We start from the raw sequence: 14598 nt of genomic DNA, 5'->3' as shown, positions 1-14598 counted from the left end.
AGCTGTCCTGCCTGTACACGTGCCATAGTCCTCCTAGTCACAGCATTGCAGAGTAAACTGAAAAACAGCTTATTTTTCACTGTGTGCAATACTTAAACCCAGTCAAGAGGCAAGCTTAATATCACTTCAGGAGCAGCAGCATGGGGTGAGAACCATTCCTGTTTACAGTGTCCCTGCTGTACTGAATAATAGGAGTTGAACCCTTACAGTTTGTTTCCTCCTATGGTCACTGTCGATCGTGTCCGGGTGCTGTGAGGGAGGAGGATTCCTTCAGGTACAGTTTGTGTCCGTGCTTCTGTGACCGTCACAGATAACCTGCTGTCCCCTCCGTTTGGCTGTTTGAGTAGCAGCATCCCCAGACACGTCGGAGCTCGCCCTGGAAGCAGGCCTCTCGAAAAGGCCTTGGTTAAAGACCCTCTTAAACAGGGGTGCTGGGGAAGAGGGGGTTGTTCAGAGCTCCCAGCTCTGGTGCCGAGCACCCCAGGGCTGGGAGGGAAGAGCGGCATCAAGCTTCACGCTGCGTGTGCCTGCTCTGCCGCAGTCCGTAGCCCTGCTGCTTCACCTCAGTTCCATCCGTCCCACGCAGAACAGGAATGAAATCTCCAACGCACTGTAATTCAGTCTTGCTGATCATAGGGAGCTGCCTCTGCAGAGACCTGATTTCTGCCTTGGTCCCAAGACATGGTGCTAGGATGTGCTGGCCAAACCCCTGATTTTTTTGTAGGCAGCATCTTCCTAGAAAAACGTTCATTAGTAGCAGCAATTCTAGAATTGCAATAAGGGTGAAAACTAATTGAAGGATATACTGCTTTTTTGGATACCTGCTGTAAGAAATTTCTGGATTTGTCTTGCAAACAGGTTTTCAGGCATACTTAGGAGAAAATAGCACAGAGACCTTCTCTGCACCGAAACTGATAAGGGGGCTGCACCACTATCTGAGCCAGTAACGACAGGCAGTGATAAGTACTAGCACCACACACTTAACGAAGAAGTTTCTTTTAACCGTTTGATTTTTTTTGCTTTGCTTTTGAACTGTGTGGTGGAAGTGGTGCCTAGTACTGGATCTCGTCCTGCCTGGGGCGGGCGGGGGGAGGAGGAGGTGTGTGATGCTTGAGGGGGTGGGGAGGAGGTGCCCAATTCCAGATCCTTTGCTGCCTGGGAGGATGGGGGGGGGGGGGGGGGGGGGGGCGGGGCGGGAGTGACCAGGTGGTGCCCAGTTCTGGATCTCTTGCTGTCCCTTGCGGGAGGGAATGGGAGGGATTGCCGATAGCCTCTAGAATGGAGCCCTTTGCTGCCTGGAGGGGGAAGCTGTCCTAGAATGAAGTTATTTCCTCCTCCTGCAAGCGTTGCTGGAGATGTGATCAGGCTGGGGAGGGTCAGACCTTATCAGTGGGGTTGGAGTTAAGGCTCCTGAGGTGGCAGACCCCACCAAAGATTGGACTGCCCCCGGGAGCGAGCCGTACCGCTTATCCGCTCCAGCAGTCTGGGCATTGAGCAGGAAAAGACTTCTTTATTACTCCGTGTGCCAGGCTGTGCTGCAGCCCAGTGAGGAGCTACCTGCTGTTGGGCCATAGCTCCTGGGAGGGAAGAGGAAGGGAAGGAGGTCCTGGCATCCATGGCCACCCCGTGAGCTAACCAGCCAGTTCTTCTTTCCAATACAGATGGCAGCGCAGAGGCAGCGCGCCCTGGCCATCATGTGTCGCGTGTACGTGGGCTCCATATACTATGAACTGGGAGAAGATACCATTCGCCAGGCCTTTGCCCCTTTTGGACCTATAAAAAGCATTGATATGTCCTGGGACTCTGTTACGATGAAACACAAGGTTGGTTAACAGCCCTTGAGCGATGTGTTTTCTCTTCTCCCCGAGCCCTTCCTGAACATATCCATGAGAGGAAGGAGCCTTTATCCCCCTAGAGAGCAGGCTGCCTGTAGCGCTCAGAGGTGAATGTTTGTGGCTGCCTGCTCTGCTTAGCTTTGCAGGGTTCTGCAGTGGGAACCAGCTGTGCACAGGGGGGTGAGCACGAAAGGTGCCGAACAAGCTGGCTGTCCTGCACGCTGTGGCCTCCGAGTACGAGAGGCTCTGGAAGCAGGTAGCCTTGTGTCGGTACCTGTGCGTGCAATTCCTGCTTTAATAAAAAGCTTCTTTAAGGAAACGTCCTCTCAGGCCACAGTAGTAGGGATCTGGTACGTGGGAGGTCTTGGCTGCGTTAACTTGGCGCAGATTCGAGACAAGATACAGCTGGTGTGAGCCAACAAGCGTATTCTTCTGTCCTAGGGGTTTGCTTTTGTGGAGTACGAGGTACCTGAAGCCGCTCAGTTGGCCTTGGAGCAGATGAATTCTGTCATGTTGGGGGGAAGAAATATAAAGGTGAGTAGCAGGCATGCTCTGAAAACTCCTGGTGCTCTTTCCTGTGAATAACAGTTTTATGCCTAGAAATGCTTCCCACGGCACTGTAATGTGGAAGGTAACCTAAAGTCTGCTCCCTGCTAGACCTTGACGTTCAACCCATTGAGTACATAGTGGCTCTGGGTCCCTTTCTCTCTGAGGAGAAACCCCCAGCATCCTGATAAAACCTAGAAACATGTTCTGGTAAGCTAGCTCAGTTTTTTCTGCCCACACATAGACTGGAAGTCTCTTGAGGACAAAACAAAGGTGCTTCTTGATATTTGAATGCCTCCTCCCTACGTTGTACCTGTGTGGATGGTAGATAAGTATCATCAGACTTTGGTAGGGCGAGGGACTTCAGGTAGAGGCCCACCCTTGCCACGCAAACCGGAGGCATTGGGCACAGAACGGGACAGAGGATGGTAGCTGTGGGCTTTCAGGCAGTGAGAGGGGATCCTGCAAAGGTGAAACTTTGGGGATTGAAATGGGGAGGTAAACCAGATTTTCTGCGAAGTGTTTTATACCTTGCATTTATACCTCTGATCCACTCTGCGTATCTGCAGCATCTGATTTCTAAGGGGATTTTAGCAGCCTTGGAAAGCAGGCTATAGAAGCACTGTGTTTTGCTTTCAGGATTGTTTTCCATTCCTGGAAGCTGGTCTTTGGCAGGTCAGGGAACAGAAATGAGGGAAGTATGGTGGAGGAGTAGGCAGCTTGTCCGGGCCCTCAGAGCTTCTCGAATGCCCTGTGGCTCAGGGTGTATCCCAGAGCGGGGTCAGCTGTTGCCCTTTGCTAACTGTGGTCGGGGGCCGAGCGCTGCTCTGCTGTGACCCTCGGTGCGCTGTGCCGCCCTCTCAGAGCGCTTAACGGGCCGTCCGCTGCCTCCTCTGCAGGTCGGGAGACCCAGCAACATAGGCCAGGCTCAACCCATCATAGACCAGCTGGCGGAAGAGGCGCGGGCTTTCAACCGCATCTACGTGGCATCCGTCCATCAGGACCTCTCCGACGATGACATCAAGAGCGTGTTTGAGGCCTTTGGGAAGATTAAATCCTGCACGCTAGCCAGGGATCCCACAACAGGGAAACACAAAGGCTATGGTTTCATTGGTAAAACGCCATCTGGTATTTGGGGGGGGGGGGGGGAGGGTGGTCGGAAGCATCCTCTTCTTTTTTTGTTGTTTTTTTGTTCTTTTTTTATTTAACTCTAGTGGAAGAATTGCATTAAGCAATGGGATAGAAATAAATTTGGAGCAGATCTGTGCCTGAACTTAGAAATTTAATTAATAGCCAGATATTTTTACTCACTGTTAACTAAGTTGAGAGATCTTGCTATGCTGCCTGTTCTCGATGATGCCTGTGTGATTGGGGGGGGTGAGATGAGCGAGTGAAGCACTGAAGGTCTTCTCACTGGAACTCTTAAGTCTGTTTTTGCAAATACAGATCACAGTGGTGTGATGAGAGAGTGGCTCAATTTAGGAGTAAAAAGGACCGTTTGTAAATACTCTCCTTTCTCACTGCAGAATATGAGAAAGCCCAGTCTTCTCAAGATGCGGTTTCCTCTATGAACCTCTTTGACCTTGGGGGTCAGTACCTCCGAGTCGGTAAAGCTGTGACTCCTCCGATGCCTCTCCTGACCCCTGCCACACCGGGAGGGCTGCCCCCGGCAGCCGCTGTCGCAGCAGCAGCTGCCACGGCCAAGATCACGGCACAGGTGAGGTGCAGGCTGGTGGGGCTCGGACGGAGGGGGGTGGTGGTTGTGACCCTGCTGGAAACAAGCGTGTGCAGCCTGTGCCAGCCAGAGGTTCTCACCAGTGTGAGCATCCTCTGTGCCCAGGACTTGCCCCCGACGCCTGTGAGAAGCCCATACACCAGACTTTTGGAGCAGAGTCTGGCTCGGCTGATCAGAACTTTAAATAAAGAAATGGTGGGGGAAGGTTGGAGGGGATTCCTTGTCTGGGTAGGCAAACCAAGGGTTAGGGAAACGGTTGTGGTAGAGGCCAAAAGAACACGTGAAAGTACATGAAAGGGAGGGCAGAGTAATGAGGCCAGTAAGAGTTGCCTGAGCAACACTTGTTGAAAAGACTGCCCGTGCAGTAAGGTAGCAGACAACTGTATAATGGCTTTAGGCTGTCCAGGAACAAGGAAGTGATCGAGCAGAATTGGGTGTTGATATTGGGAGTCTAGGGGTTCTCAAATTTAGTTTGCTTGAGGTAGCAGAAGCTCCTGGCTATGACCGATAGGCACTGATGGAGGAGGATTGCCCTTCAAAGCAAACCCTGTATCTGTGTCCTTCATCCTTGGGCAGCAGAATCTCCCCCTGCGTCACCACAGTTTTTGAAAGAAACAAGCTCCAGCACTTTTGGGTTCTTGGGTTCCCTTTAAGCAGAAACATTGCGGAGCTGTGCAGCCTGTATGTGCTGCTAATCAGCTGGCTGGACTTAATTCTGTAAACAGCTCTTTTTTGGGAAATACTTCTCTGAATCACAAGGTAAAGGCAGAAGTGGAAGGAGCTGCCACTAATGTGAAACTCTCAGGTGGTTTGCATGTTCCCACTAAAAAGCCCACAAGTTGGGGAACCTCTGCAGTCAGGTGGGGAAGGAAGTTGAGGCATGGCTGGAAGAATTCTTTGGATCAAAATCACTCTGGGAAAGAACTATTAACTCTTAAGTGAAATGGTAGAGATTGTTACAGACATGATAAATCTTACTGTTTCTTTCTGCAAAACACTGCAGGATTTGTTACTGTGAGGAAAATTTAAAATTCCATATATAGAAGAAAGGTTCTGAAAGCCCTCAGGGATACTCAGCCAGTCTTGTTGCCTTTGCTTCGACATGGTACAGATGGGGATAACCGGTCTGCTTGGCCGTGTGGGTGGTTGTAGATGACCAGACAGTTACAGAAGGCAGTGTCATATTTATGCTCCTAGCACAGTTCTTGTGTGGAACAGCTTATGTTAAATAAGAACATAGCTGTCATGGTCTGTAAGGGCTTTAATTGCACAATTTTTTTTTTTAAACACCAGCTAATCGGTAAACTCAGCGGAGCTACAAAAATCAGGGACACGAGAGAAACTTAAGTCAGAGGTAGAACTTTGGATCTGCAGTCAGAACTGCAGCTTTAGTCTAGAATTAGTCTGGCAGCCAGGGAAGGAGGAAGTGTCTCTGCACTTAGAGAGAGGTATTGAGTAGCAGAGATAGTTAATGTCTGGACAATGACAGTAAAAAAGTCAGTCTTGCAAAATAAGTTAAGGAATTGAAACTATTAGGAAAAATTTCTTTATCCATTTAAATGAAAAGTGGGGGCAGCTGATGACCAGTGTAGTCAAAAATTGTGATGGTCTTGTCACATCGCTGAACGCCTGTGTAAGTCTTTTCCCCTTCGCCAGGGGCCTGCGGCAGGGTGGCTGATGATGCACGTGGGTCGCTGCGTCCCAGGCGGGCATCACCACGTCGCTTTGTCATGTGCAGACGGACGCCTCCTGGTTTGGGGTTTTTTGGTAATCAGTTTTGTCATGTCAGGGCTGTTGCCGTGTGGCTCAAGAGTGGCAAACGTGATGCTTGCGTGTAAGGGAGCGTGGAAAATGTGTCTGCAGGCTTGGGGCTCACCCCAGTGGTAGGGAAAGATTGAAAACAGGCTTTGAAGGAAGGACAACATTTTCTAAAAAAACAGATAGGAAAATGCGTGGGTGTTTTAGGGAAATACCACTGCTGGATTACCATAACTGTCTTTGATAAGACCACTGTTATACTTTGTTAGGAAAAATAATTTAAAGCGTATCCTACCAACAGCCCAGGCGTTGGTGGAGACAAGACCAGCACTGTTGGAGTGAGTTCTGAGAGGCGTGGGCAGGCGAGAGGGGATGGAAAGGAGCTGGGCTGGGAGCTGCTGACCCCTCGCTCTGCTGGTACAATGACACACAGACAGGTCTCGCTTCGTCTCCAGTAAAAATATCAGGGGCCTTATTCTGGGCATTAGGAGAGGAGTGCTAATGGGATTAGTGGGCAGTGCAGAGAGATGTGTTACTAACGGAGAGGAGAATTGGAATAGTGCAGCAGACTGAGGTAAGGGATCTGTGCAGCGTTTAGTAGGAGGGTACAAGGTACTGCTTTCAAGGAGCAAAACCGTAGAATTTTTTGCTCTGCAGTGTCAGGGCTTATAGGAGCCCCATGAAAACAAGGAAGAGAGGATCTGAGTAATGAAATCATAATAGCCTGGAAAGCAACAGGGGTGGGGTGGGGTGGGGTGGGGGGAAAAAGGCATCTTAGGGTATATTTTAGGCGCATTATTTGCAGTTTTTTATGGAAACGCTTTATCATTTAACAAAGCGTTCATCTCAAATGTTCGAATTCAGGTCATCTAGAGTCAGGATGTTTATTTGGATTATAGAAGGTACAGAGAAGTACTGTGATTATTGGTAGAATTGGAAAACCCAATGTGCTGGAAGAAATTAGAAGAGTTTGGCTTGGTATAACTATAGAAAAATGCTGAAAGGGGGCCTCAGATTTTTTCAAGGACGGTGTATGGAGGCAAGTAGGGAACAGGATGGGAGAAGAGGTGCAGGCAACACAGACAAAAGAAAATGGTTGTAAAATGTTTCAGTTCTCAAGGCTGGAAGTTTGAAGACAGTTTCCAGTCAGCGAAAGCACTAAAGTTCAGTAGGGTCTTACTAGTGAAAATGGTGGTGACAAGTCAGGTATGTGATTGGCTCATTGAGAACTTCACAATCTGCTAATTGTTTGCAGTTACTGTGATCATAAAGGCAGATTTCAGTGCTGTGTCACTGGCTGCACCTAAAGGACAAAGACTAGAGAGAGAAGATTTTTGATTTAAACTGATCTAAAAGTGCAGCTTTGGAAAATAGCAGTATTGTGCTCTGCCTTGCCTTGTCCCTTGTGCTCGCAGTAGGGTTTTTGACTACAGGGCTCCTTGAATCAGACAGGGATTGCCACAGAATCCCAGGCTGGTGTGGGTTGGGAGGGCCCTTAAAGCCCCTCCAGTGCCACCCCCTGCCCCGGGCAGGGCCACCTTCCACTAGCCCAGGTTGCCCAAAGCCCCGTCCAACCTGGCCTTGAACCCTTCCAGGGAGGGGGCAGCCACAGCTTCTCTGGGCAACCTGTGCCAGGGCCTCCCCACCCTCACAGGGAAGGATTTCTGCCTTAGATCTGATTTAAATCTGCCCTGTCAGCTTAAAACCATCACCCCTTGTCCTTATGTTGGTGCCCCCAGAGCTGGACCCAGCACTGCAGGGGGGTCTCCCAGAGCGGAGCAGAGGGGGAGAACCCCCCCCTTGCCCTGCTGCCCACACTGCTCTGGGTGCAGCCCAGCACACGGGTGGCTTTCTGGGCTGCCAGCGCCCGTTGCTGGCTCACAGGCAGTTTTCCACCCCCCAACCCCCCCAAGTCCTTCTCCTTGGGGCTGCTCTCCGTCCCCTCCTTGCCCAGCCTGGGTTTGTGCTGGGGATTGCCCCGACCCATGGGCAGGACCTTGCCCTTGGCCTTGTTGAACTCCATGAGGTTTGCCCGTGGCCCCTCTCCAGCCTGCCCAGGTCCCTCTGGCTGGATCCTTCCCTCAGCGTGTCCCCGCACCACACAGCTGGGTGTCGGTGGGGAACGTGCTGAGGGTACTCGATCCCACTGTCTGTATCCCCAACAAAGGTGTTAAACTGGTCCCAGCCCCGACCCCTGAGGATGCTGCTCGTCGCTGCTCTGCACTGGGACATGGGGCCGATGACCCCAACTCTGAGCGTGACCATTGAGCCAATTCCTCCTCCACCGAGTGGCCCATCCACATCAGATCCATCTCTCTCCAGTTTAGAGACAAGGATGTTGTGTGGGACAGTGTCAGATGCTTTACCCAAGTCCAGGGAGATGATGTCAGTTGCTCCTCCCTCATCCACCAGCGCTGTAACCCCGTTGTAGGCAGCCACCAAATTCATCAGGCAGGATTTGCCCTTAGTGAAGCCATGTTGGCTGTCACCGATCTCCTTATTTTCCATGTGCCCCAGCACAGTTTCCAGGAGGTTTCGCTCCATGATCTTGATGGGCACAGAGATGAGACTGGCCTGTAGTTCCCCAGGTCTTTTTTTTTTCCCCTTTTTAAAAATGGGGATTGTTTCCCCTTTTCCAGTCAGTGGGAACTTAGCCAGCCTTCTCAAATATGATGGGTAGTGGCTGAGCCACTTCATCCACCAGTTCCCTCAGGACCTGCGGATGCATCTCAGGTCCCGTGGACTTGTGCACCTTCTCCTACGGTGGGCGATTCTTCATCCTCCCAGTCCCCACCTTTGCTGTCTGCCCCTTGGGCGGTGTGGCTGGAGCACTTGCCAGTGAAGACTGAGGCAAAAAGTCACTGAGTACCTCAGCCTTCTCCCTGGTGTGGGTGACCAAGTGTCCTGTTTCCTTCCAGAGAGGGCCCACATTTTCCCTAGTCTTCCTTTTATCACCAGTGTACCTATAGAAGCTTTTCTTGTTCCCTTGATGTCCCTGGCCAGATTTAATTCTGTCAAGGCTTTGGCCTTCCTAACTTGATCCCTGGCTGCTCGGACAGTTTCTCTGGATTCCTCCCAGGCTGCCTGTCCTTGCTTCCACCCTCTGTAGGCTTCCTCTTTGTGTTTGAGCTTGTCCAGGAGCTCCTTGTTCATCTGGACAGGATGAACCTTCCCCTAGATCACTCAGGGAAAGCTGAAGGTGTAAGAGTTCCCTCACATGGTTTGTCAGGTGGCCCCAGAGCCCTGGTGCTGTCATCAGAGGGAGGGGTGGGAGCTCCCATCAGTCTCCTTAGGTGGATCCCATTCCTTGGCATCAGGAAAAGCTTTTTATGTAAAGGTGGAAACAAGTGCAGATTCCTTTTGCTCTGGATTTGCTTGCATCTTTCCAGCCATGTATTGAATCCCTTGGTGCCTTGCATTCAGCAGCCGGCCTAGCAGCTTGAGAGGATGGGTGGAATTTGGTTTGCAAGAGAACGTTTTTCTCCCAAGGCTGTGGAGTTTCTGCGTTTCTCTGGTGGGCTGGCTGGCGTACTGCTGCTTTTCATTTACAGTAGTGCTGGAGAGCTGTTGCCCTCAGAATCTGTATATCTGGTATTTCTTAGGTGTGAAAATAGCTGAGCCTCAGCAGCACGCACCCAGTGTATGACTTCTTGATGCAGAATTAACCCTTTGGGGGTTTTTGTTGTCGCCTTCTGTCTTGCAGGAAGCAGTGGCCGGAGCCGCCGTTCTGGGCACCCTGGCGACCCCTGGCCTGGTGTCCCCCGCGCTGACGCTGGCGCAGCCCTTGGGAGCACTGCCGCAGGCCGTGATGGCGGCGCAAGCGCCCGGGGTCATCACAGGTGTGTTCACTCGCCCTCCATCCCCGTGACAGCCCCTTACAAACCTCTCCATAGCTGGGGCACAACTAAGGAGAATTTGGAGCTGAAACCCTCCTCCCTGCCCTGCTTTGTCAAGGAGGTTTATTTTTTTATTTGTGCAGCATAGTAGGAATTTACTTTGGTGTATAATAGATGTGACAGGGACATGAGCTTCGCAGCAGGAATGCATAGCGCCCTGGGTGAAAATCTGGGTAATTGTAACTCCATGCAAAATCCTGCACTCTGCCTCCCTCCTGGGCAAGTATCTTATGTGTGCCTTGAGTGCCAGTGTCCTGTATGCAGAGTTGCTGCTTATGTCTCCTTGGTTGCTGGTGGCACAGAGCAGATAAAACCATCTAGATTCTGTTGATCCTCTTTATCAGTGGCTGGTGTGTACACAAACGTTGAGGAACATCCATTCCCTTCTTTATGCTGCAGAGTTTGTGCTCTTACAGGTGTAACCCCTGCGCGACCTCCCATCCCTGTCACTATCCCCCAAGTGGGAGTTGTGAATCCTATCCTGGCCAGTCCCCCGGCGCTGGGCCTGATGGAGGTCAAAAAGGAGAAGGAGGAGGAGGAGGTGTTCCAGGAGTCGGAGAGGCCGGAGATGCTGAGTGAGCAGGAGCACATGAGCATATCTGGCAGCAGCGCCCGACACATGGTGATGCAGAAACTGCTTCGCAAACAGGAGGTGAGTGTGGTGTGGCTGCCCCGGCTGCTCCCCGTTGTCAGTAGGAGGCCGGGTTTAGATCTGCGTCCTGTGCGTGGCGCAGGCTTCCACAGGCCCCCCCAGGGCTGGTGGGGGACGAGGAGGGCTGCCTGATGGGTGCTGCTGTGGTGGTTCCTCTTCCGCCCTGGGGATCTGCTCAGCTTCTCTGGGGGTTCAGATCAGTTGCTGGCCCAGAAGAGCCTCGACCAGAGGTGTCTGATCAAACCGTGTGTTCACTCAGCATCGTTAAAGCAAACCATGACGGCCTTTTGGCTTATAATTAAAGAAGTGAGACTGGCACATGGTCAGGGGTGATCTGTTCTGAACTGTCGAGTCCACCTTTTCCCCACAACCTTTTGCTGTGGGATGAAACTCTGAGGCGTTGATAAAACAGAATTTCATAGAAGTTACAATGAGAAAGAGGACAAGAATGAATGATAGAAAAAGTCAGAACGTGAAACAGAACAACAGATTCATAGATTTTGGGGGGCGGGTCTTGGAAGGGGCTGTATCGATAATCTCATCAGGCTTCTTGCTTGGGCACGACCAGAGGTTTGTTCCTGCGCAGGGTTGAGTTTCCTGGCTGACAGGCAGATTTCCTGAGCTTCGGCACTGAATCGACAATGTTTCTTCTGTGTTTGCTGAACAGGGATAACACTGACTTGCATTTCCTAGGGGAGGACACAAATGAGTTAGCTAGCGAGTGTTCTCCTTTATTTCACATAATTTTAAATACATCTTTGAGCTTCTGACTTAGCAGCCAGCTTCCTCTGTCACAAGTACTTTTCCCAGAAGACCCAGTTCATTTGGGTACTTGCTTGGAAAACGTTTAGCAGGGTCGAAAAAGAGTCTCAAACTGCACTGTTCTCAAAGCTGCTTAGCGTTCTTCGCCCAGAAGTACCCTTCCATTTCTGCTGTTCCTTTAGCAGGCCCCTGAGGGCAGTTACACAGGCATGTGGGCAAGAGCTGGAACGAGTGTTTTACAGTGAGAGTGTTTTACAGTGAGACCGAGCCTGAAATGCAGCGTCTGGTCGCCCGAGCTGTGGGGCGGGGCCGGAGTGGGGAGGAGAGCTGCAGGAGACAGGCTGCAGGGCCCGGAAGCTGCAGCCAGTCCCTGTCCTTGGAGATGCTCAGGAGCTGTCGGGACATGTCCTGGGCAGCTCTGGGTGGTTGTGTGAGCGGGGACCGGGTGACCTCCGGCGGCCCCTGCCCACCCCAGCCGTGCTGTGGCACAGAGAGGGGCTCAGGCACGAGAGGGTTGGGGGGGAACACAAGGGGTGTGTTGCTCTTACTGACTTGTCTGTCATTACCCCCGTAGTGAAAGTGCCTGGTCAGTTGTCAGAGCTAGAAAAGACCTGGTTAATCCTTCTACTTTAGTTAGAGATGAGGAAAATTTTTTTTAAAAAGTATATGATGGTGGTGTTGAAGGTAACAGCATGAAAAAATAACTGGATAGCAACAGCACAAGAAAAATTCCAGAGGTCTCCAGGTCACCTGTGCTTCACAGAGGTGTCTGAGGAAAGCCCGGGGGGTGGCTCACAGCGTTCCCCGCGGAGGCCAGCCGCAGCACAGCTGGCAGCGGATGGGACTTCTTCAGGCTCTGGCTGCCTGGGAGGAAAATTCACTGATTTTTCCCTGAGAACTATCGATTTCCTGAAACATACTTGTAATGCCGTAGCAGTGGAATATCCGTTGGTGCTCAGGCGTGCTGTGTAGTCTGCTGGGGCTTTGCAGATCGCAGCTGGGCGTCTCTTGGGTGTGTTAATTCACTTGTCCCTTCTCTCTGCAGTCCACTGTGATGGTGCTTCGCAACATGGTGGATCCAAAGGACATTGACGACGACCTGGAGGGAGAAGTGACAGAAGAATGTGGCAAATTTGGAGCTGTAAACAGAGTCATCATCTACCAGGAGAAGCAAGGAGAAGAGGAGGATGCCGAGATCATCGTCAAGATCTTTGTGGAGTTCTCCATGGCCTCAGAGACTCACAAAGCCATTCAGGCTCTGAACGGGCGCTGGTTTGCAGGAAGGAAGGTGGTAGCGGAGGTGTATGACCAGGAGAGATTCGATAACAGTGACCTGTCCGCATGAACTCGACTTGAAAGACTTCGCCCCTGCCCCCTCTGCCTGTCTGGTTTTTTTTTAGCCATGTGTAAAGAACGCTCCAGGGTGGGCACAGATCTCTGTGATGTACTTGTAGTTTGGATAAAAGCGCAAAGAAAGCTGGTGTGCATCTGTGTGTGTGTTCGAGGGGCTGACGCCGCCTCTGGTGCGGGGCCCCGGCCTGAAGAGGGGCTGCTGCTCTCCTCCGTACACGCTGGTCACTTCAGAAACGCTCAGGTCAAGATCCCACTGCACCCTTTAGGGGCCGGAGTAGCCGTTTTCGTCAGAGATGGGCCATAAGTGGTTGCAATGGAGGAGGGAGTCTCTCCACGAGGTATTTCGGCAGCACCCTGGTGCGCTGCTGCGCTGACCAGGGCAGCATGGGTGCTGCTGGGGCAGCTGCATGCGGGGCCTGGGCCCTCCCGGAGCGTTCACACCCCGTTTGCTCTGACGCTGTAGTTGGGACCTGGCGGGTTCAGCGATGGGTCAGAGTCACCCTTAGGGATCCTTCCTTCATGTGCTGAGACAGCCCCGAGCAGCAGGTCGGGCTGCCGGCCCCGCGGCGGGGGAGGGCGAGCACAGCCGGGGAGGGCAAGCGGCCCTGGTGTGCAGCACCTGGAGGGCGTTTGTGAAGTGAACATCCCGCCCACGGCGTGGAACACGCCTCGCCTGAAAGGAACGTTGGGGGGTTTTTTGTTGAGGACTCAAAGATTTAGTAATATTTACAAAGCTTCAATGCGTTTATTTTAGTAATCTTTGTCTAGCTAATGAGTAGGAAGAGAATTAGCTCATGTTAATTCTTTTAAATATTTTAGGTATGTGAGGGGCTACTATATTGCTTGTGATGCATAACTGGTACACAGCACAGATCTGAAGAAAATAATCGTTTTAGTTTAGAAATTCAAATAAAGGAAGAATGATCTCAAAGGAGCTTCAGTAGGGAATTCTGAGTTGAACCTGCAGCAGTGGGTTGCTTCTAAGCTTGGAGATGTTTTTAAAATTTTTGTATTTTGTTTCAAACACTTGAACCCTTCTTCTGTTGTAGCTTAGAAATTTGTATTTGCAGTTTAACTTTATTTATGATTTGTTTACTACTTTTTGTACTAATGTTGCCTGTTAGCTGAAATAACGTTTCTTCTTCCCTGTTTTTATGCCCATTCAAAGTTAACAGCAAGCCTGTCGTTTTCAACTTGTGCTTTGATCGCCAACGCCTCTTGGGATCAGCTGGCTCTTCCCCTGGTCATCCGCCCTAGCAGCCCGTCTTCATGTTTGTGAGCTTGAATTTCCTTTTCTTGCAGGGAATTGCTGAGAGCTGCCGGGTGGGTGGTGTAGCAGCGTTTGTCCTCTTAGCTGTGCTGGAAACACACTGTCCTGGCGACCCCACCGACCGTGAAGCGGGAGCTCGCAGCTGCCCCAGTCTCATAGTGCAGCAAAGCTGCTCTGCGGGAGAAAATTCACTATTTTTAATTGTGCCAGGGTTTTATTATTCCTGCTAAAGAAAACCAAAATACCTCTCCCGTGACTTGGTCTGTCTACTTTCCATTTTCTGCTGCGTGCTTCCGTTCTGTTGGCTGGATTTAGGAGCACACACAGCATTGGAAGCTTCCTTGTGATGGTGGTGGTTTAAAAAAAACAAAGTGGCTAAAAATTGATGCAAGGGGAGCACAGGTTAAAGGACGACAGCCGACATGTTAATCAACAAGTTTTTGCGCAGGATGCTTGGCTGGCAGGGTGGTATTGTACAAAAGTAACTTTGTAAATGTCTTGACAAGTCAAATATCTGATGAGAGATCGTCTGTCTTGACTTGTGTGTGGCCTTTGACACCATCCTCCACCACATCCTTGTAATGCAGCGATGGGGGTATGGTGGATGAGCAAGGGATTGGCTGGACAGCTGCATCCGGAACAGCTCCCTGTCAGGTGGAGATCAGGAGTGGGGTGTCCTCGGGGCTGCACGGGGACTGGTGCTGTACAATATTGTTATTAATGACACAGACAGTGGGATCGAGGTACCCTCAGCACGTTCCCCACCGACACCCAGCTGTGTGGTGCGGGGA

At 51.2% G+C, this 14598-nt stretch overlaps 1 protein-coding gene across 8 annotated transcripts in view; it reads left to right on the top strand.

Moving 5' to 3' along the window:
- PUF60 (poly(U) binding splicing factor 60) overlaps positions 1–13730 on the top strand; it is a 31812-nt gene extending 18082 nt beyond the window's left edge. For all 8 annotated transcript variants that reach the window (XM_074822649.1, XM_074822458.1, XM_074822364.1 and 5 more), the window contains 7 exons: positions 1662–1823; positions 2277–2369; positions 3281–3494; positions 3908–4098; positions 9578–9713; positions 10187–10422; positions 12230–13730. In XM_074822649.1, coding sequence (XP_074678750.1) covers positions 1662–1823; positions 2277–2369; positions 3281–3494; positions 3908–4098; positions 9578–9713; positions 10187–10422; positions 12230–12529 — 1332 coding nt within the window. In that variant the 3' untranslated portion in view covers positions 12530–13730. The remainder of the gene's footprint in view (positions 1–1661; positions 1824–2276; positions 2370–3280; positions 3495–3907; positions 4099–9577; positions 9714–10186; positions 10423–12229) is intronic.
- The last annotated feature ends 868 nt before the right edge of the window (positions 13731–14598 follow it).

This window comes from Strix aluco, chromosome 1 (genome assembly GCF_031877795.1).
Source record: "Strix aluco isolate bStrAlu1 chromosome 1, bStrAlu1.hap1, whole genome shotgun sequence".
NCBI lineage: Eukaryota > Metazoa > Chordata > Aves > Strigiformes > Strigidae > Strix > Strix aluco.
The sequence above is the reverse complement of the archived record's forward strand: the minus strand, read 5'-3'. Positions and strand labels throughout refer to the sequence as shown.